Source organism: Colias croceus, chromosome 8 (assembly GCF_905220415.1).
Source record: "Colias croceus chromosome 8, ilColCroc2.1".
Classification (NCBI taxonomy): Eukaryota; Metazoa; Arthropoda; class Insecta; order Lepidoptera; family Pieridae; genus Colias; species Colias croceus.
Window position 1 is genome coordinate 5,317 of NC_059544.1, and position 21,687 is coordinate 27,003.

A 21,687-nucleotide genomic window follows, 5' to 3' on the forward strand; every position below is an offset into this window, starting at 1 on the left:
AACCACCACCTCTATAGTAAAACTGTTTTCTTCCATCATTTATCAATAAAAACGATTTATAAGCATTGGTCACACGTGTTAGCTTCAACAAAATTGAGAGAAATGGCAGCCAGCCATCTTAGTGCCATACTGTGCTGTGATTGGTCGAAATGGACTTGCCTCAGTTTGATAAACCACTTTCGACCACTTTAAACCTTATTTTAATAGAGATACGATTGACTTACTTACCTAATTTTGAAAAGTAGAGACTGGTTTAGTTTTACAATTCAAAATTGGCGCCATTGTTATCTCAATTTTGGCGGGGAGTGGACTTACCGGAGTTTGATATATATCAACTCAATTTATAGTGCTCAGATCCATCTAATGACAGATATGGGAAATGAGAATCGGTCAACATTTATTTTTGACACCCCGAAGTAGTGGTAAGAGTAAGACCCCGTCGTCTGTCGGGACAACTAGTATTTTAAACTATAATTAGATTTACTTTGTTGTTTAATATGAAATTAGGTTGGAATAGAAACGTGAGGCTGTTTTTAAATGTATATTTATTTAAATAAGAGTTTTTTTTTTAATTCAATTATATACTTATAAGTGTTAAAATTAAATTTATATAAGGTAGGTTCGTACATACCACATTACATAGAAAGTTAATAATAATACAATGACTTACTTAAGTAATTTTTAGTTCACATCCAAATAAGTTTATTGTATTCTATGACTAGTTTTTATTTATTGCTAGCTAATAATATTATGATTCTAAGTATTAAGTAAATGACAATATATTACAGTATGTAGGGTATATTTTATTTGTTTATTGACAATAGAACAAGAGCAGCGGCGTGCGCGGCCCGGCAGCGGCGTGCGCGGCCCGGCAGCGGCGTGCGCGGCCCGGTAGCGGCGCGCTACGTGTACACTAACACGAACAGTACGATGAGGAAGCCCGATGTAATGCAGATTATAAGACCTATTTTTTTCTGAAAAATAAAATGCTTTTTACAAGCTATCTAACACCGAAAGAATTTTGAAAATCGGACCAGTAGTTCCTGAGATTAGCGCGTTCAAACCAACAAAGTAACTCGCTTCAGCTTTATAATGTTAGCATAGATGACGAGAATACTTTTAATTAATAAAAGAAGAAGAGGAATGATTACCTACTTTTTCTGTTGAACGAAATTATTTGTCAACGTTAAGGAATAAATCTGATTGCAATTTTAAACAATCTTCAATTGTTTTAACTGCTGTAAAAAAGGTGTCATCTGCATAGTAGATGTTGTGAATTTTTAAAACAAGAACCTATACTATATCGTTTGTATAAATAATATGTAAATAAAGAGGACCCAAATAGGATCCTTGTGGAATGCCCGAAGGAATCTTTAGGAATCCAGAAGGATAACCTTTAAGTGTGACAGCCTGGCTTCTATTAGAAATATACGATTGAAGCCAGCGGAGATGGTCACCGTGTATACGAAACTTGAATGATTTCATTACGAGTGTGGAATGATTAATTTTATAAAAGGCCCTCGCCTCGAAAGAAGATGTAATCTGTTTTATGCGTGAGATTAAAAGAGGGAGCTTCATAATCGGCCGCTGCCATTTTAAACGTTTCAAACGTGCCAATGTTTCAAACGTTATTATGCAAAAAGTATAAGTAATATAACGAATTTAAATTTAAAATAATAAAATACGGCGTACTCCTTTAAGACGTGGACATTTTACACATTATTTTGACAGCGTCGGCGTTATTAAAGTTCCATGATCATAATATTATTACCTTTCTAGCTTTTCTACGGCTGACTGTGCCTTTGAGCAGCTGCTGGCCGCCGCACTCCACGTGTTCCGTCGCCTGCAGCGCGAAGTACTCCACGCTGTCCAGTTGGTCTTGCTGATAGGGTATGACATAAAATATTATAATACGATCGCTACACTCCCCCCCCCCTCCCCACCGGTCCCTCGGCCCACCTGCGCGGCGACGAGGTGCGCGAGCTGCAGGAACAGATCGCGCACGTGGCGCAGCGCCGCCTCCACTCGCGCCAGCTCCTCGCGCCGCGCCTCCGCGTCGCGCAGCGCCAGCCGCGCGTCCGCCGTCTCCGCCTCCACCTGCACGTTGCCCCACGCCGCGATTAGCGTTTCGATTATTTGGGAACTCGGTGGGATCGTAAGAAACTAATAAAAGCGTGATAAAAAATACTCTCTTATGTATTTAAAAAAAGAACCTGTGTGCCGAACACACGTGTCAGGAGTGAAACTTCTTAGGCGAGATTCAAAGATACCAAAATCGTCGCCTTACTCCATGACATGACGTTATTGCCATGACGCGACCCTGAAATAGTTTCACTTCAAATTCAAAAACTCTAAAAATTCTATAAATCGTTCCTATAAATAATTATTGTGGGTAATTTCTAATAAATATCGAAATACTCACATTATCCACAAAAAGTGCAATGTTGTTTGAGTCGAGCAACCGTTCACATTCTTCGTCTGATATACTGAGATTCGCTGGAAAAATTAAATTTCATTATGTTCACAATATTACGTAGTTTGATTGATAGAGATACCTAATAGACCATAGAAAAATCTCGTTACGTTTTTTATTTACTTCGCCGTTTTGTGTATAGCGGTTTGCAGCGAGCGGGCTAATCAAACCGGAGCGCAAATTAGCGCGCTTTACACCTCACTCAATGACCGTTAGTGGGTAACTGCCGTTCGTTGACTCCGCACTATTAGTTAGCACGGCACCGGCGACGCTCTTCCGTCTCGACCGCCCGATGCACGAGGCGGTCGCGTCGCAACGAATCAGCCATCTAAAGTACTGACTCACGCCGGAACCTTATCTATTATCAAAATATTATGCTCTTCTATAGAAACCGTCTCTTTTCTCCTATCGTATCTTCCGTTCTTTGCGTTCCGTCTGTTCTGTGAGGTTCGTTAAAATATGTAGGTAATATGTTTGTGTTACATATTTTAACGAACCGGGGCGCTCGCAACTCACTCAGCCGGATCTGGTCCTGCAGCAACCGCATCTGGTGGTCGCGCAGCAGCTGCAGCGCGTGCTGATGGTCGGCCAGCGCGTCGGCGTAGTGGCGGCGCGCGGCGGCGGCCTGCAGGCGCGCGATGCGGCCGCGCGCGCCGCCCGCGCCGCCCGCCGCTTCGCAGCGCGCTGCCAGCTGCCGCAGCGCACCGCTCAGCTTCAGCCCCGCCGCGTTCGACGCCGTCACCAGCGCGTCCACCTGCTCCTGCAGTGCTGCAATGTTCCTGCTTACAACACTCGCATAACACACACACACACATTCCGTTTTGAATAGAAGTAAACCAAAAAGAAAACTCATAATAATTATTTGAATGACTGAAGCGATGCGGTATTCCTTCCGGAGGAGCGCTCACCCTTGTTGGTGTGGTAGGTGGGGTCGGCGTGCAGGCGGCGCACGCGCCGCGTGTTGTCCGCCACCTCGCCTATCCATGTGCGAATCTGTTCCACCTGAAACGTGTTTTGTTTACGAATAAACCCTTTATACAAAAGCAATATTCAAATTACGCGGACATAATTGCGTTACAAGAAATTTCGTCGCTACCGCGTGACCTTTCATTACTGTGGACACTGCGTCGGGCGTGTTGCGAGGCAGGCCGTACGAAGGCTTAGCTTTGTTATGGCCAAACAGTGTGTTTTTAACAATGGGTCGATTGTGCAGTGCGGTGATAACCCACGCGTGTGCGCAGTGAAAATAGTGCTAGAGCAAAGGTGTTCTTTAGTGTTCAATGTGTACATGCCGACCGATTCGGCGCAAAATTTAGTGGATTTTAGGTCTTGCCTTAGCTTGGTGACTGCAATTATTGAAACATTTTCTAACATTGAAAATTGTTATCCATACTAATATTATAAATACGAAAGTAACTCTGACTGTCTGTCTGTTACTCAATCACGCCTAAACTACTGAACCAATTTGCATGAAATTTGGTATGGATATATTTTGATACCCGAGAAAGGACATAGGCTACCTTTTATTGCGAAATAAGTACCACGGGCGAAGCCGGGGTGGACCTCTAGTAATATTATAAATGCGAAAGTATGTTTATATTCGTTTTAATGTGACATGACCAGGAAAAATTTCTATAAGTCAGGAAATTTTCTATAAGTCGGGAAAATTTCTATAAGCTGGAAAATTTCCATAAGAAAGGAAAATTTCTATACGCTAGGAAAATTTATATAGATAAGGAAAATTTATATACGTCAGGAAAATTTCTATAAGTCAGGAAAATTTCTATATGTCAGGAAAATTTATATAGATAAGGAAAATTTGTATAAGTCAGGAAAATGATTATTTATTTATTTATTTATTTCAGGCAACAATTAATGTAGTTACAGTTAAAGGTCTTAATATAACTTAAAAACTACGGCCCATATGAACTTAAAACTACCTACTTAAATACTAAATTAATACACACTATGTCTTCGGCGTATGACGCGACTCTGGGGGGCCGGGTATCCGTCCGCGGAAGCGGCGAAACACAACTCCCTGCGGCCAACACCCTTCGTCCATGTAGACGCTCAGCTTAGCGGTCGGTACTCTTACCACGAAGGAGTTGAAGCTGACTTTATGGCGAGACTCCAGCCGTTCCACTCGCAGACTCAAACGCTTTCTTCGCATGCAAGTACTCGACAATATCTTCAGTCTTGGTACAGTAGTGCAGACGAGACACGTAGATTTTAAGCCAGGAAAATTTCTATACGCCAGGATAATTTCTACACGTCAGGAAAATTTCTATACGCCAGGAAAATTTCGATAAGACAGGAAAATTTATATACGCCAGAAAAAATCCATAAGTCGGGAAAATTACGATAAGTCAGGAAAAATTTGTATAAGTCAGGAAAATTTTCAAAAGTCGGGAAAATTTCCATAAGAAAGGAAAATTTCTATTAACAAGGAAAATTTCTATAAACAAGGAAAATTTCTATACGTGAGAAAAATCTCTATAAGCCAGGAAAATTTTTATATATCAGGAAAATTTCTATGCGTCGGGAAAAAATTTCTATGCGTAGGGAAAATTTATATAAGCCAGCAAAATTTCTATAAGCCAGGAAAATTTCTATACGCCAGGAAAATTAGTATAATTCAGGAAAAAATATATACGCCAGGAAAATTTCTTGACGTCAGGAAAAATTCTATAAGCCAGGAAAATTTCTATACGTGAGAAAAATTTCTCTTTTCCGCAAAAAATTTCTCTTTGTGGGGAAAATTTCTATAAGTCAGGAAAATTTCGATAAGTCAATAAAAAATAATATTATAGATAAATTATGATAAAATACGTATTTAATGTGTGTTGCCGGTGATGACATACGGTACAGAAACGTGGTCTCTAACCCTGGGCCTTGTGCACAAACTCAGCGTCGCTCAACGTGCTATGGAAAGGGCTATGCTCGGAGTTTCCCTACGAGATCGAATCAGAAATGAGGAGATCCGTAGGAGAACCGGTGTCACCGACATAGCTCGCCGGATTAGCACGCTGAAGTGGCAATGGGCTGGGCACATAGCCCGCAGAACCGATGGCCGTTGGGGCAGAAAGGTTCTCGAATGGAGACCACGTACTGGACGACGAAACGTGGGACGACCACCCACAAGATGGACAGACGACCTGGTCCGAGTGGCAGGGAGCCGCTGGATGCAGGCCGCCGGTGACCGGTCGTGGTGGAAAACCCTGAGGGAGGCCTTTGTCCAGCAGTGGACGTCCCACGGCTGAAACGACGACGACGACGAAGACGACGTATTTAAGGCGATAGAAACGATTCAACTATAAATTTATATTTAAACATGGTATGCATAATACATAACCTTATATTTCGTGTTTCTCAGAAATAATTCAGATACAACGGTTCCGTGAGATGGGAGAGGATATGGAAGATTGCTCTTAACCGTTGTTAGGCGATTGTGAAGGTAATATAATTATTTATTTAATTAAGTATGTATTTAATTTGATAGATAAATTAAAAAAATTTAATCAGAGAGATAATGTAAAAAGCAGTTTTAATCCTACTAATATTATAAATGCGAAAGTGTGTAAGGATGTGTGTGTGTGTGTGTTTGTTATTCTTTCACGCAAATACTACTGAACCGATAACAATGAAATTTAGCACACATATAGAAGGTAACTTGGATTAACACATAAGGTAGGTTTTATCCCGGAAATCCCACGGGAACGGGAACTATTCGGGTTTCCCTTTGAAAACGCGGGCGAAGCCGCGGGTGGAAATCTAGTATTATAATATAATAGGGGACTTAAATGCACATCCAAATGAGTTATTCTATGGAGAACTGTTAAATTTTTGTAAAGAATTCGAATGGAGTTGTGTTGATACAGAACTATTAGGTATAAACAAAAACACGTACACTTTTGTCAGTGAGTCGAACGGATCTAGGAGGTGGTGGTGGGAGATGTTTTTTTTTTAATGTGTGTGTGGAAGAATCACAAGTTCGGCTCGACTGCTGGTATGTAAACACTGCCGCAAACTGTCTGCTTCATTGATATACATAATTTTTAAGTCATTAATTGTTGCTAGCAAAATGAGTCCTGGTTGCTTGAATAAATGAATAAATTATGATTATTATGAAATTATATTTCTATGTAACAGAATAGACATACAATAGCTTCCTTCCTTCTCTGCTCAGAATTAACAGTCGAGAGAACGACTGAAGAACTCATCATGAATGAATCTCTATTCCAGGATTCGTGCAAGCAGTCGCCTCAGATGGTTCACGTCCATTAGCTATGAGTTGAGCCGAGCTGTCGCCCGCACGGCCGCGGCGATGGCGCAAGGCCGCTCGATGACATCATGCGATTAAGGAGCAATGTCAACATCGCGATCGTCACGATGGCGCGAGCGGGAGAATTGCACATCATAATAATGTAATTAATTCATCACAATATAGTTTAAGTAAAAGTAATATTAGTTCGGCAACATGGAATGCCCATGTCGTGGCTATATCTTAGATTTGCATACTTCATGAAAATGAAATGCTCGATAATTTCATGAAACGGTCGCATTTGATACGATATGGCTACGACACCCATACAAAGTGCGAATTGAAAATGTATTGATTTTACTCCATCATTCATTACTGGGAGTTGGGACCGATAACGTCATAAAGGGATAACGTTATCACATTTCAGTTTTGTAAGCTTTTACGCACATTATGCAAAAACATCACCACATAATTTAATAGGTAGGTACCTACCTTAAATTATAACCGGACTTACAAATAATACCTAGGTATCTATTATAATTATTTATATATGTTACAGTCAAAACCCTGAACCAGTCAATAACGTTATTGACCGGTAAAATCAGTTAATAAGGATATTGACTAAGGGCGTCGGTTAATATCCTTATTAACTGATTTTATCTGATTAAACCAGTTAATAACGTTATTGACTAAGGGCATCGGTCAATATCCTTATTAACTGATTTTAAGTCGAGACATCTAGTCAATATAGGTTTTAACCGACGGTGCCCAGTCAAAACTCATAAAAAGTTAAGGACGTTAGTGAAATTATACTAGAAAATCATTTAAAAAGGTTCATAAAACTTTTTAAAGTGCAATATTTAAGACTTTTATGTTTTATTAATTATTAATTCCTGGTATTGTTTGCAAACTGCAACCGCGCGAGAATACGTGCCCCAAAATATTTTTGAAGATGGCAATTGTGTTTTAATAACAACTAGGTTTCCGCCCGCAGATTCGCCCGCGCAGTCAAAGAAAAACCGCATAATTCCCGTTCCCCGGATTTCCGGGATTGCGTTAGTTTCTGATTTGATGGAGTGACCTGCAGGTTTACTTCGAAGACTGCTATTGGATCTAATAGACGAGTAGAGCTAGGAATGCCGAGTATGGGCTCGTTTTGTTAGTTATGTCGAGACCTTACCTCCGGACTTGATGGAGTGACCTGCAGGTGTACTACGAAGACTGCTACTGGAACTATTATACGAGTAGAGCTAGGTGTGCCGAGCTTGGGCTCGTTTTGTTAGTTGTGTTGAGACCTTACCTCCAGACTTGATGGAGTGACCTGCAGGTGTACTTCGAAGACTGCTACTGGAACTATTATACGAGTAGAGCTAGGTGTGCCGAGTTTGGGCTCGTTTTGTTAGTTATGTCGAGACCTTACCTCCGGACTTGATGGAATGACCTGCAGGTGTACTTCGAAGACTGCTACTGGAACTGTTATACGAGTAGAGCTAGGTGTGCCGAGTTTGGGCTCGTTTTGTTAGTTATGTTGAGACCTTACCTCTGGACTTGATGGAGTGACCTGCAGGTGTACTTCGAAGACTGCTACTGGAACTTATAGACGAGTAGAGCTAGGTGTGCCGAGTTTGGGCTTGTTTTGCTAGTTACGTTGAGACCTTACCTCCTGACTTGATGGAGTGACTTGCAGATGTACTTCGAAGACTGCTACTGGAACTAACAGACGAGCAGAGCTAGATTTACCGAGTTTGGGCACGTTTTGTTAGTTAAGCACCAATAAACTAATAAACTGATCAACTTATTATTTAAATTCATATTTATTTATTTATTTATTATCTATTATTTTGTATTATTTATCTGTTTATTATCTATATTATTATTATTATATTATTTTTATTATATTTATCTATTTATTATCTATATTATGATTATTATTTAGCAGTGGAAAGTCGAAAGCACACCCTCCAATCGGTCTTGACATAATACCAGCGCTGTAGTCGCAGCTTGCTGCGACTATGGCAGAAAGCTGAGTCAAGACCCTTTTCTGGAAATGCAGTGCACACACAGTACGAAATTCTCAGCGAACATGATGTCTAATTTTATGTATCGTACTTTCTTTCTTGTTCTATTTTGTGTTTTCTTCTTGTGTGTGTACCTTTTTCTAGGAATAAATGTTTTTTCTTTCTTTCTTTATGTTGAGACCTTACCTCCGGACTTGATGGAATGACCGGCATGTGTTCTTCGAAGACTGCTACTGGAACTAATAGACGAGTAGAGCTAGGTGTGCCGAGTTTGGGCTTGTTTTGTAAGTAACGTTGAGACCTTACCTCCTGCAGGTCACTCCATCAAGTCAGGAGGTAAGGTCTCAACGTAACTAACAAAACAAGCCCAAACTCGGCACACCTAGCTCTACTCGTCTATTAGTTCCAGTAGCAGTCTTCGAAGTACACCTTCAGGTCACTCCATCAAGTCCGGAGGTAAGGTCTCAATATAACTAACAAAACGAGCCCAAACTCAGCACACCTAGCTCTACTCGTATAATAGTTCCAGTAGCAGTCTTCGAAGTACACCTGCAGGTCACTCCATCAAGTCCGGAGGTAAAGTCTCAACGTAACTAACAAAACGAGCCCAAACTCGGCACACCTAGCTCTACTCGTATAATAGTTCCAGTAGCAGTCTTCGAAGTACACCTGCAGGTGATTCCATCAAGTCCGGAGGTAAGGTCTCAACGTAACTAACAAAACGAGCCCAAACTCAGCACACCTAGCTCTACTCGTATAATAGTTCCAGTAGCAGTCTTCGAAGTACACCTGCAGGTCACTCCATCAAGTCCGGAGGTAAAGTCTCAACGTAACTAACAAAACGAGCCCAAACTCGGCACACCTAGCTCTACTCGTATAATAGTTCCAGTAGCAGTCTTCGAAGTACACCTGCAGGTGATTCCATCAAGTCCGGAGGTAAGGTCTCAACGTAACTAACAAAACGAGCCCAAACTCGGCACACCTAGCTCTACTCGTATAATAGTTCCAGTAGCAGTCTTCGAAGTACACCTGCAGGTCATTCCATCAAGTCCGGAGGTAAGGTCTCGACATAACTAACAAAACGAGCCCAAACTCGGCACACCTAGCTCTACTCGTCTATTAGATCCAGTAGCAGTCTTCGAAGTAAACCTGCAGGTCACTCCATCAAATCAGAAACTATCGCAATCCCGGAAATCCCACGGGAACGGGAACTATGCGGTTTTTCTTTGACTGCGCGGGCGAAGCTGCGGGTGGAAACCTAGTTGTTATTAAAACACAATTGCCATCTTCAAAAATATTTTGGGGCACGTATTCTCGCGCGGTTGCAGTTTACAAACAATACCAGGAATTAATAATTAATAAAACATAAAAGTCTTAAATATTGCACTTTAAAAAGTTTTATGAACCTTTTTAAATGATTTTCTAGTATAATTTCACTAACGTCCTTAACTTTTTATGAGTTTTGACTGGGCACCGTCGGTTAAAACCTATATTGACTAGATGTCTCGACTTAAAATCAGTTAATAAGGATATTGACCGATGCCCTTAGTCAATAACGTTATTAACTGGTTTAATCAAATAAAATCAGTTAATAAGGATATTAACCGACGCCCTTAGTCAATATCCTTATTAACTGATTTTACCGGTCAATAACGTTATTGACTGGTTCAGGGTTTTGACTGTAACATATACAGTGTGTGAGATACATGGGGAATAAGATCCCGCAAGATGTTATTGTGAGCTCGCATCACTGGGTCAATCAATCTATTAACTGCGATACAATGATACAAGCCGCTCAATGTATCTCGTATTTAGTCAACAATAGACTCTCATTGCTCTCGCGGCTCGTTCAATGCTCACTTCACTTTCTTAAACAATTAATATGCTGAAATATTATGTTATTTTATTATGTACCTACTTTATGGGTGTAAATTGTATGATACATAAGACAGGCAAGATATTCACCTCCGCGAAGATCTCAGCGAGCAGCGGGTCCGGGCCAGCGGCGGGCTCGGGAACGGCGGGGGGGCCGGGGGAGGGGGGCGCAAGCTCCGCGCACACGCCCGCCGCCTTCGCGCGCTGAAATGAATAATTCAAATCTGCTGTTAGTTATTATTTCCTATTTATTAGCTTACAGTAATCTAATTAAAACTGTAAAATATTTATTGTTTGTTTGTGTGGTACGTGATTATGATTTTGCGAAAACGTACGTATACAATTTAATTTAAAATGCGTAGATTCAACTATAAAATTGTATCTGGGGGCACGGTAGTGCCCTCGCCAAGACGAGACAAGCGAACAAGCGAAGCGCACGGGCACTAGGTACCTACCTACCTTTTCTCGAAGCGCTTCGACGTTTTTTTGAACCCTCATAACTTGGGTTTGGATTATGCTAGATCAAAAAAATTTTCGGGATATATTGTCAATAGCGGACTTATTGAACATATTAAGTTTTAATTACATTAGCTTTTATACTTCAGATTTTATTTATATCTAAAAAACCCCAAAAACATTTTCATGTAAAATGTTGCCAAGACGAGCCCATATGACTCGCACTGTCAAAAAGTTATCAGATCTCATGTAGAGCCAAGCTTCTAACACTACACGCCCTAACTCTACAAGGCTTAACTTCACAAACTCTACACCTTAGTCAAAATATGTAGCGCGTTCAAACAAACAAACAAACAAACTCTTCAGCTTTATAATATGTATTAATAGTATAGATAATCTAGTAGGTATATTACCAGAAGCCGCTAGCCAGGGCCATATAAATAAACCTATTAACAAATGTTTAAATAACAGACCATACCTATCACATTCGTTTTAAATATTTGGTAGACTCCATTTTTTTACTTTAAAATATAAAGACCTAAGTAGGTATGTAATATAAAATTTAATAATAACACAATAATTAATAGGAGATACCTAGTTGAGATAGACACTGTTATGCACATGCCATATTTTTGCCGGTTAGTTACCTACCTATACGCTTTTGCAACAGAATGTAAACTCGTAAAAGTACCTTGTAGTAGTACCTCGTAATGTTAGAGTTAAGTAAAAGTAGGTATTAGTTCAGAGACAGCGAGTCTATTATAGCATTAAGGAATACATGGAAGACTAGCTTTCCGCCTGTGTTTTCAAACACGGCATAGTTTCCGTTCCCGCGGTATTTCCGGGATAAAACTTATCCTATGCGTCAATCTAAGTTACCGAATCGGTGATAAATTTTAAAAATATGTAATGATGAGTTAAAAGTGCTTCTAGAAAAAGTCTAACTAATTGAATAAATAAAAAATAAAAAAATACAAATTAATAAAATTAAATCGGTCAATAATATACCTAGCTAGCAATAATAGTGACATAAAGTACAATGACACCAACAAACATACTTTTTACGTTACCTCAGCACTATGAATAATTACAACACCCGCGAATTTCAATAAATGGTGACAAACCGAACGTGCTGACAGAGGGACCGAGCGTCCTCGGGCCCACGGTCCCCGGCCGCAAGTGTGCTCGAATCACTGACCACTCGCTAGTCGCTACTACTTCACAAATACACACATACGGTAATACGGGAAAGAGGAAAGGAGTAATTAGCGGCATCATCCTCATCCAGGTAGCGACGGAACACGAGCGCGAGTAATATTCGTCATGTTATCGCACAACCGGTATTTGCACATCACATATTATAGCGACACTGAGGTCACACGGCTACATACGACGACCGCGACGCTTGTTATATGACTATGCATCTTGTAAAGATTAAAAAGTTTAAGTAAACGGAAAATTCATTTGCCTAATGGTAACTTCCATCAGTTTAATACGGTCGGAATTAATATCGGACCTTTTAGAATCGTAACTCGCACAATCATCTGAACACTATTAGCTCATTCGGCCGCTCGTGGCCCGTGTGGATGCAGCAGCTGCGGCGCTGTCAGCACACTGGGGCCGTGGGGCGGGCAGTACTCACGCGGCGCAGCTCCGGCAAGCGGTCCTTGCAGGTCATGTCGGCGCTCACGTGCGGCGGCAGCAGGCGGCAGGCGGCAGGCGGCAGGTGAGTCGGGCGCTCGCGCCGGTATCTAATCGCGCACTGATAAGCGCGCCGCGATACGGCAGATAGCCCGGCGCACCCCGCGGCGCCGCGCGGTGCAGTGCGTGCTGTCATCGCATTCCGCGGAACTGGGGCGAGCGAACTGATCGCCAGTGTAAACATTTTATCATTGTTTTGCATTTATCCATCAACGTACATATTATTATATATTGTATACGTCTGCAATAAAATAATGAAATACATAGATAGGTAAGTACGAAAAAATAAATTATTTATAAATATTTCTTTTGAACTTACGTTTTATGGTGCTATGTACATTTTTACATTTTTAAACATTATTTTTATGGTAGCGCAAGTGATCTAGCTGGAGGGTCGGCAATTACCGACACCGTTCCTACTGTAATTCAAAAGTGTAATTTTACACCACTATCTTAATATAGAATTATAATTTATAGTACCTAGTAGAATCCCGATAATTTCCGCAATTCAAAATTATGATAATAAAGTCACAAATTAATACCTATTTATTTATATGGCCCATATAAAATATACATATATGTTTGATTTTCTCTACAATATTATGCATAGGTATGTATTATACAATATACGTATTACGTATACGTATAGAGTTACCTTACTCTTGAATCACTAGATAATATCTATTAAACTGCTTGAAAATAAGTTGCGTACCTAGTTTTAAAGATTTAAAAATAAAAATTTAAAATACCTAGGTAGGATATAGGGACGGATAGACACCGAAAGTGACTTTGTTTTATACTAATAATATGTAATATCCCAGTATTACAAAGGAAATACATATTACTGTAATACTTGTATATTACGTAGTATACTTTTAATAGTCTGTGATTTAGTGTGCTAATAATTTATAATATTATGTAGTGATGTTTGTTTCAAGCGCCCTCTTCATTGGTGAGCGCGATGATGTTAAAGTTTTCCATAATAGTGTAAGTTCCTCGTTTTTGCGATAGATGCCGTTGGCATGTATATAGTACATGACGTTACCGAATGTCTGCTTGATACAGTATTCGATTGAAGAAGTGTGAACAGTCACCATGACTGGTCACATTCCCCAAGATAGTTGGTGAATAACCGTTATTTGCCTTTTCACTATACCTACTAAACTTTCAGTCATTCACTGGTGACTGTTACCAATTACCATAGACCACGACGATTTCGTTACTTTTCATTATGATCGAAATTGTGATTTGTGATGCGTAGACGCACCTGATTGATATAGAAAACTAAAGAAGTAACTACACATTACACAAGTTTTTCGGGAGTTTTTAATTTGTATAGAATATTATGCAGAATAATATATATTTTTTTTTATGTGAAGAGCAGGCAAACGAGCAGACGAGTCATCTGTTGGTAATTATGATCATCGTCGCCCACTTGCACGGTGCACCCACAATACCAGGGGTATGGCGAGTGTGTTGCCAGCCTTTAAGGTAGGTGTACCTACGCTCTTTTCTTGAACGTCCCCAAATCGTAACTCATTGGAAACACTGCCCGCGGGAGCTGATTCCAAATTTCGGTAGCACGAGGCAAAAAACTTCTTTTAATTTTATATCACGATTTTTTTTAAATAACTAGTAAATACAATCTCGAAAATTGAAATATTTTTTCCATATTTCCAAATGTACTATATGAAACCAAACAATTATTTCACCATAAGTAATGATTGTTAATATTTTATTGAATCATACTGTACATTGTGTTCCTAACTTCCTATATAGTATACAGCTTAGTAGCTACAGTAGCTCCAACTCTTTGAAAATGACACCCATGACGAAAACATTTAAAATTTTCCTCGGCGCCATCTTGGATTTTAGTTTTGACCTCATATTGGTTAATCGCTACCCCAAAAAACCACCCACATTTGCTACTTAGGAAAAGTTCAGATTTAAAGATATCATAGGTAATGTGACGATTATAATTTGAAATTTCATTCCGACCGTTTCTCGGAATAACAAACATTTTCTAAGAAGGGTTTAATATATTACCGGTAACATAATATTATGATGTATGATAATAATTAATAATTCATAAAAAAAGTATTTTATACATTTCTTAATAAGCTTCGATATTGTATACAATAATACAATTCATTAATTGATTATTATTCAAATAATTGTTGTAAAATAGTCACACTTTTTTAAGTTGGTTGAATACACTAACATACTTATCAGGATCGTACCTACTAATAAAAAAGACAAAATGAATTTTTAAAGTTCCCAGTAATCTTCTAGAATCAATTTCAATCAAAATAATATAATATCAAGTTTGAAGATGGTCTATAAAATGGAATGTGCTATGTTTACGTGAGCGTGATGTTCCCGCGCACCACGTTGCGACGTTATATTATATTAGATACCTAAATTTGAGTAACGCAGATATTATACATATAATATTATGTAGTTAATAGTATTGAATTATATCTCAATGAATTTGTAATTTTATTTATTGTTTGATTGTGTGTAATTTAATTTTTGGATGCTTATTACTAATTGATATCAGTACAAACTGATGATGGTACAAACCATGTTGGCAAATAAATATTTTTTTCATCATCATTCCAATATAAATAATAAATATGTATCGCCATAGCAATATCGAACAAAAACTTTCAATAAAAATTACGCCATAATATATTTGTCTCATTTTCATTTAAAAATTATATTTACCCTGATACGGCGAAGCAAAGGAGATTTATGATTTGGCGTCTGTAAAGCTGGAATGGTCAACCGCGGGCAGATTCACTCGTTTTTTAGGTCTAAATTTAGTGCTCATTTAGGGCTAATTTAGTCCTGAAACGAGTACATAATTTCGTGATGTCATAGGTAAACCAAAAATTAGAAAACTGCTAACTTTTAATTAAGCTAGCAGTGTACTACCCGTAACGGCAACCGTTTATTTAATGAGGCCCAAACTTCCAAACAACAAGCTCAACTTAAAAGCTTTTGCGAGCGAGATTGCTGAGTTTAGCCCGGACATACATATAGACAAACAGATAAATAGACAAAAATTCTTAAAACTATATTTTTGGCTTCGATGTCGTTTGTAGATAATTAACGCTCCAAGTATTTAAAAAAAAATCAATGTACCTACAGTTTTAACTTTGCAACGACTTTATTTTATGTAAAGATTTATATTATATGTATAGAATAAATATATTTTGTGTAGGTAATTTAACATTGTACCTACTTATTACTTATTGTTGTGTTATCTGTAAAGATTAATTGAATTCCGACCTTTTTAGTAAGATATTATAGTAACTTGGCATGATATTTACATTTAGAGAATACTATATCAAAATATATTTTTCCAATGAACGCGAGTCGCGAGTCGATCTGAGAACGTAAAATATGCCCTTCACCACAGCATGTAAGATCTACCGTTACGACCGAGATGATAAGAATGCCAACTTTAGCACGCCCAATTATACAGAATTTGATTCAATATTATGGTGTTGAAATTTCAAATAATAGTGTGAAGGTAATGATACAAATCGCAATATGAGAGAGAGAAATAAAAGCCTTTTAAATCTATAATGTTTTATTATAACATATAGACAGTTTTCTACACATCCACCTTACGTTCGCGTCTCGCGCTAAGTGATATGAGCTCTGTACAGGAGGGGTCGGGCAGACCCTCACATAAATATAATTCGATACTATGTCCTATCTTATACTAACTACGCCGCTAGCCGGCCGCGGCTCGTATACCACGCTTACGTCTACCGACCGACGATACATTCACAGATATAACAGACGTCACTATACAATATAAAATTCGTTACGCAATATAGAAATAAAAAATAACATGAACTTTAAGATTCTGTACAATATTTATAAATAATCTTCAGTTTACAACTAATCAGCTTCACGTAGTGTTCAATGCACCGACGCACTGCACGGGTCGAGCGTCGCGTACTCGTATTTACAGGATATGTGAGCGTCAGTCGCGCGGCGCCCGCGCCAGCAGCGCCAGCGGCTGCAGCGCGGCGGCCTGGAAGGCGGCGTGCGCGGCGGCGGCCGGCCCGTGCGGCCCGTGCGGCCCGTGCGGGGCGTGCGCGAGCGGCGCGTGCCCGCCGTGCGGCCCGTGCGGCCCGTGCGCGCCGTGCGCGTGCAGCGCGTGTGGCAGACCGTGCAGCGCGGGCAGCAGCGCGCCGCTCGGCGACGACGCGCCGCCCGCACCGCCCTCGCCCGCCGGCGGGTTTATGCGCTTCTCCTGAAACAATAGTACAATGAACAGTTAGTTAATGGTTTCCAAATCTATTAAGTGTGTAATAAATGCTCCTGTTCGTAGAACTGTAACGCCACCCTTTTAGTCAAAAGCGAACATAAAATAGGTATACCTTCTGGCGCCGGTTGCAGAACCAGACGCGCACGACCTCCTTCTCCATGCAGAGCGAGTCGGCGAGGGCGGCGATCTCCTCGCTGGTGGGCTTGGGGTTGTGCAGGAAGGCCTTCTCGAGCGCCACGCGCACGCCCGACTCGATGGAGGTGCGCTTCTTGCGGCGCCGGCCCACGGCCTCGGCCAGCCCTGCGCCCAGCGCCGCGCCGCCGCCGCCGCCGCTCAGCGACGAGTCCGCGTCCTCCAGCCACTTCTGCAGCAGCGGCTTCAGCTTGCACATGTTCTTGAAGCTCAGGTTGAGCGCCTCGAAGCGTGAGATGGTAGTCTGCGAGAAGTCGTTGCCGTACAATTTGCCCATCGCGAGACCCACGTCACCTTGTGTGAAACCTGACAAATCACGTATTCATTAACGGTTGTTTTCTATCGTTAAAATAGTTCATTTGTACTCGATAACTATGACAGAGAATAACAATATTACAATAGCTATAGAGGAATCTAGCGGAGGCACCGCTCATTGCCCGCCTTCTGCGCTATTTCCATGCAATCTCAAAGATAAGGGTGCGCACCTAATTTGATCCGTCGCTGTTTGAACGTCTTCGCGAAGTGTTCGAGCTCCTCCAGGTCCGCGGTGTCGTCGGCGGGGTCGAGTGCACGCGGCTTGTGCGCGTGCGCGTGCAGCGGCGAGTGCGCCTGCGTGTGCGAGTGTGTGTGCGAGTGCAGCGCGTGCGCGTGCGGCGAGCGCGCGCGGCCCGGCCCCGGCGTGTGCGGCGTCAGGAATGCGGCCGCGCCCGGTGGCGACCCGCGCGGCGACGGCGACCGGGTGTCTGCAACGTGGCACACACCATTCGTTCTAACTATGCCGACAAATCATACAAATAAACATTACCAAAATATACCGAAATTATCGGGCGAAATATATTAATAATACCTATACATTATTAATAATACATTATCACGTATGGATAATTACCTGCAGTGGGGGGTGCGGCGTTGGCCCTGGCCTGCAGTTGCTGCAGCTGCTGCGCTGCGGCCTGAGCGACCGCCTGCTGCACCTGCGGAGTGAGAGCTTTGCTGTTTACTACGTAGCTTGTAAACCGAGAAAACACACTTTACCGATGAAAATGAATATAGATTTTGAATAATAATACAATCTAGATCCTCAAACTACCTATGTCTTTATAATAAAGCAGTTTTTATTATAAGATTGCTCTTGGCCCAATTATTTTACAGAATTGTCCTCTGCAATTATTGTATGTATAATGGAAATGACCTGTGTGTGCAGAAGGAGAGAGTGGGCGCCGTGCTGCGTCAGCAGCAAGTGTTGCAGCTGCGCCAGCGCGTTGCCCGCGCCCGCTGCGTTCTGAAATACGCATACGTCATTATTAGTGGTCATCGTCAATCAAAAATTGGTGAAGAGTAATAATTATATCGTTAGATATAAGCATCAAGGAATATGAAATGCGAAACATTTTTTACAGTTTTAACTGCTAAAAAGTTAAACCATCGTTGAAAACAATACACCTAAAAAGGTGCGTATGTCTCGTTGGCAGTTGGCTGTTGGCACTCACCAGCACGGCGGCGGTGGCGGCGGCGTGCGGCGCGCGGTGCAGTGGCAGCGCCAGCGGCGCGGACGGCGGCCGCTCGTCGCCGCTCTGCTCGCCCTCGCCGCTCGCCGACCCGTCTGCAACCACAACAAGCCATTATTGAAACTGACAATATAACACACGAAATGTATTCAATCTGTCCTAACTCCTAAAATTGGTCGGAAATGTGGGAAATCCTACTTGAGGATGTATGGATGGAAGTTTGTTACTCTATTCACGTAAATACTACTGAACCGATTACAATGCAATTTGGTATGTACGTAGCTGAAAACCCAGAATAAGACATTCGCTACTTTTTATCCCGGAAATCCCACTGGAATGGGAACTATGCTGTTTTTTTTTAAAGCCGAATTTCGAAGCCGCGGGCTTGATATACGTAGTAAATTATATGAGACTATGAAGACATATTTAAGTTTTGTAATAGGACGGTATGAATCTTGATGATTACTTTGATTCTCAGTTTAACGTCGTTTTGTTTGTTTTATGTACAGAAAGTATTATTTTTGTATCTACATTTCCTAATACGATATGGAAGTTCTATACAATTCCTAAGAAATGTACACATTTCCCAGGGCGTGTACCTAATGTAAGTATTGGATCACTTGTAAAACAATAATTTACGGTAACATAATATTAGATATGTATATGTTACCGGAAATGTATGAAAATATCAAGGAATTGTATACAATTCCTAGGAAATGTATAAAATATTGTTTAAAAAACTATTTAATGCATGCATATCCTAGGAAATGTATAATCTTCCTAGGAATTGTATACAATTCCAATATCGTATTAGAAAATGTAACGTAAATGCTTTCTGTAATAAAACACGTTATTATTTTTTTTTTTATTATAGCTCTTATTGATACAATCGAGTTACAGTCACACCGTAAAATTGTAATAATATTATGTTCATATTACTAATTAACATTTTAAAAATCAACTATCTAACTTTTAACGTAAATATCACAAAATCAACTTATATTTATTCTTATACAATCAAATTTTCATTTTGCAAGTAATCAGTCTCCTCGTCTCGCTGTCCTCGCGTATATATTTTATCGCAGTCGGATTGTACAATCCGCCGAATTACATTACGGCTAGCTGTTTTAATATGCAGAAAATTCGTCTTTTTCCAAAATTCTACAAAAAGACGGTCGCGAGCGATTACGAATTATCGGCATAGTTACTACAAAATGCCGACCGTTTGTAAACGGCCAGATTATATAAAATTTGCCTGCGCCATATCAATATCTTAAATGTTTTACATTTCCGATAGCTATTTAGGAAATGTATAGATTTCCTAGGAAATGTGTATAAAATAATTTATTTCACACATTTCCGTACGATTTTAGGAATTATATATACATTTCCTAGGAATTGTGATGAATTTTGTGATGAATTGAATGACGGATTACATACATTTCCGGTAACATATACATAATATTATACTGAGATAATATTTAGTAAAATATCTATCCTTTTGTAACGATAATAACCAAAATTTCCCTTTCTTCTTCTTATTAGGTTAGTTACCTCCAGCGGGCTTTAGTCAAATAATTTTTATATTCTCATCGATTTTTAACTCGCTGCTCACCCGAAATAAGCCTAGTCTTTTAAAATGTTTAACAACTATTCAAGAGGAGAAAAATCCAACAATTCATTGAATATTCTGTAAATCACTGAAAATCATTTTACAAATCATGAGTATTGAGTATGATATAAAGATAAACATCAAGGAATGTATCTTTGGTACAAGAAATGTAAATAGCAAAGGATTGAAGAAATTAATAATATTATAAAGCAAAGTTTTCCGTGCGTCTGCCCGTCTCTCTATTCGTGATAAACTCTAACTGGTAGAGTTTATCAGGAATTACTCTACCTAATAAATGAAATTATAAATTGCTAAAATATCAAAAAACATACAAAGTTCCATCATGTATTACACAAAGTTTAGCACCGAAACTAATAATAGCGAATACATACTTTTCACCCTTTATATAAATTGAACAATAAACGAATCGACGCAGCACAAAATCACAATGATATCGCATGAACACAAAATGGGGTGAATTAATAAGAGTTTGTGCTAAAAAAACCTTTTCAACTCAAAACGTACGGGTGAAGCACATTTGAGCGTGACTTGGTTTGAAATATGAATATTTTCAATAAAACTGCACGGTTCACGCTTCGCTGTGCGCATGCTGTGCGGCTGCGTTAGCTGCAGGCTGCAGGCTGCATCGCTCTGTGCTCCTAATGGAATTTACTTATCCGTCCTCTACTAAATTGGATATAATATGTCAACATAATATTTTACTTTTTAGCGCATCTAAACGTTTTAAAAGTAGCGAAATAATAGTATGTAATTTGTTTTAAAATTTCTGATATGTGTCTATGATTAAAATTTATCTATGATTAAAATATTTATCTAAGTAGGTATGTTGAGGCAATAAGGTAAGTAATTTCTAAAGCTACTTATTAGCGGCGGCGCGTACAAGGTATATACCAGTGTCCTAAGCCTGGAGTAAGGACACTTCTTAAATACCTACACAAAACAAAATGACAATAGTTATTTAACTATTTAAACGTACCCCAATCCTATACGTCTATTCAGAGATATTATGTGTTAGCCATCGACGTATATTATATCGCACAGCATCGAAAGTGCGCTCGGGCGGCGCGCGGCTCGCGCTATCTATTGTGAGTCGTGACAGTCGGGAAGGGAGCAAGGAACCCTTTCGGCAAGAATGACTTTCTCCTAATGACGCGACCCTCAAAGAGGTGCAGTTTTTGCGTGCGCGTGCGCCGCGCGGGCCGATCCTTCCGCGTGGCGCGCGCGCACGCAACCCTTCCCGCTGGGACACTTGCGAGTCTCACACCTTGCATCTCGCCTCACACCG

The 21,687-nt window shown here is 40.2% G+C and overlaps 2 protein-coding genes across 2 annotated transcripts in view; both read right to left on the reverse strand.

The window, feature by feature from the left end:
* Nucleotides 1-528: 528 nt before the first annotated feature.
* Nucleotides 529-13,365, reverse strand: LOC123693940 (syntaxin-1A-like). Its single transcript, XM_045639209.1, has 9 exons — nucleotides 13,104-13,365; nucleotides 12,726-13,025; nucleotides 10,718-10,831; nucleotides 3,382-3,475; nucleotides 2,990-3,241; nucleotides 2,423-2,496; nucleotides 1,960-2,097; nucleotides 1,772-1,882; nucleotides 529-974 (listed from the first exon to the last, which is right to left on the reverse strand). Exons 2-9 carry the CDS (start codon nucleotides 12,984-12,986, stop codon nucleotides 903-905), a joined length of 1,116 nt encoding a protein of 371 aa, XP_045495165.1. The 5' UTR covers nucleotides 12,987-13,025; nucleotides 13,104-13,365; the 3' UTR covers nucleotides 529-902.
* A 2,999-nt stretch (nucleotides 13,366-16,364) lies between these two features.
* LOC123694114 (POU domain, class 2, transcription factor 3-like) overlaps nucleotides 16,365-21,687 on the reverse strand; it is a 71,722-nt gene continuing 66,399 nt past the window's right edge. Inside the window, exons 4-9 of the mRNA XM_045639433.1 lie at nucleotides 18,752-18,864; nucleotides 18,454-18,543; nucleotides 18,154-18,235; nucleotides 17,750-18,007; nucleotides 17,185-17,570; nucleotides 16,365-17,057 (exon numbers count right to left, since the gene is read on the reverse strand). Coding sequence (XP_045495389.1) covers nucleotides 16,785-17,057; nucleotides 17,185-17,570; nucleotides 17,750-18,007; nucleotides 18,154-18,235; nucleotides 18,454-18,543; nucleotides 18,752-18,864 — 1,202 coding nt within the window. The 3' untranslated portion in view covers nucleotides 16,365-16,784. The remainder of the gene's footprint in view (nucleotides 17,058-17,184; nucleotides 17,571-17,749; nucleotides 18,008-18,153; nucleotides 18,236-18,453; nucleotides 18,544-18,751; nucleotides 18,865-21,687) is intronic.

What these genes read in the sequence shown, in the direction of transcription:
- LOC123693940 (XM_045639209.1), bottom strand. Translation starts at nt 12,986, where the DNA reads ATGCAAAACAATGATAAAATGTTTACACTGGCGATCAGTTCGCTCGCC. An exon ending in GCAGGACCAGATCCGGCTGA is followed by an intron (nt 2,497 to 2,989) that starts GTGAGTTGCGAG and finishes TAATTTTTCCAG; the next exon opens with CGAATCTCAGTATATCAGAC. An exon ending in GCCGTAGAAAAGCTAGAAAG is followed by an intron (nt 975 to 1,771) that starts GTAATAATATTA and finishes TTTATTTTTCAG; the next exon opens with AAAAAAATAGGTCTTATAAT.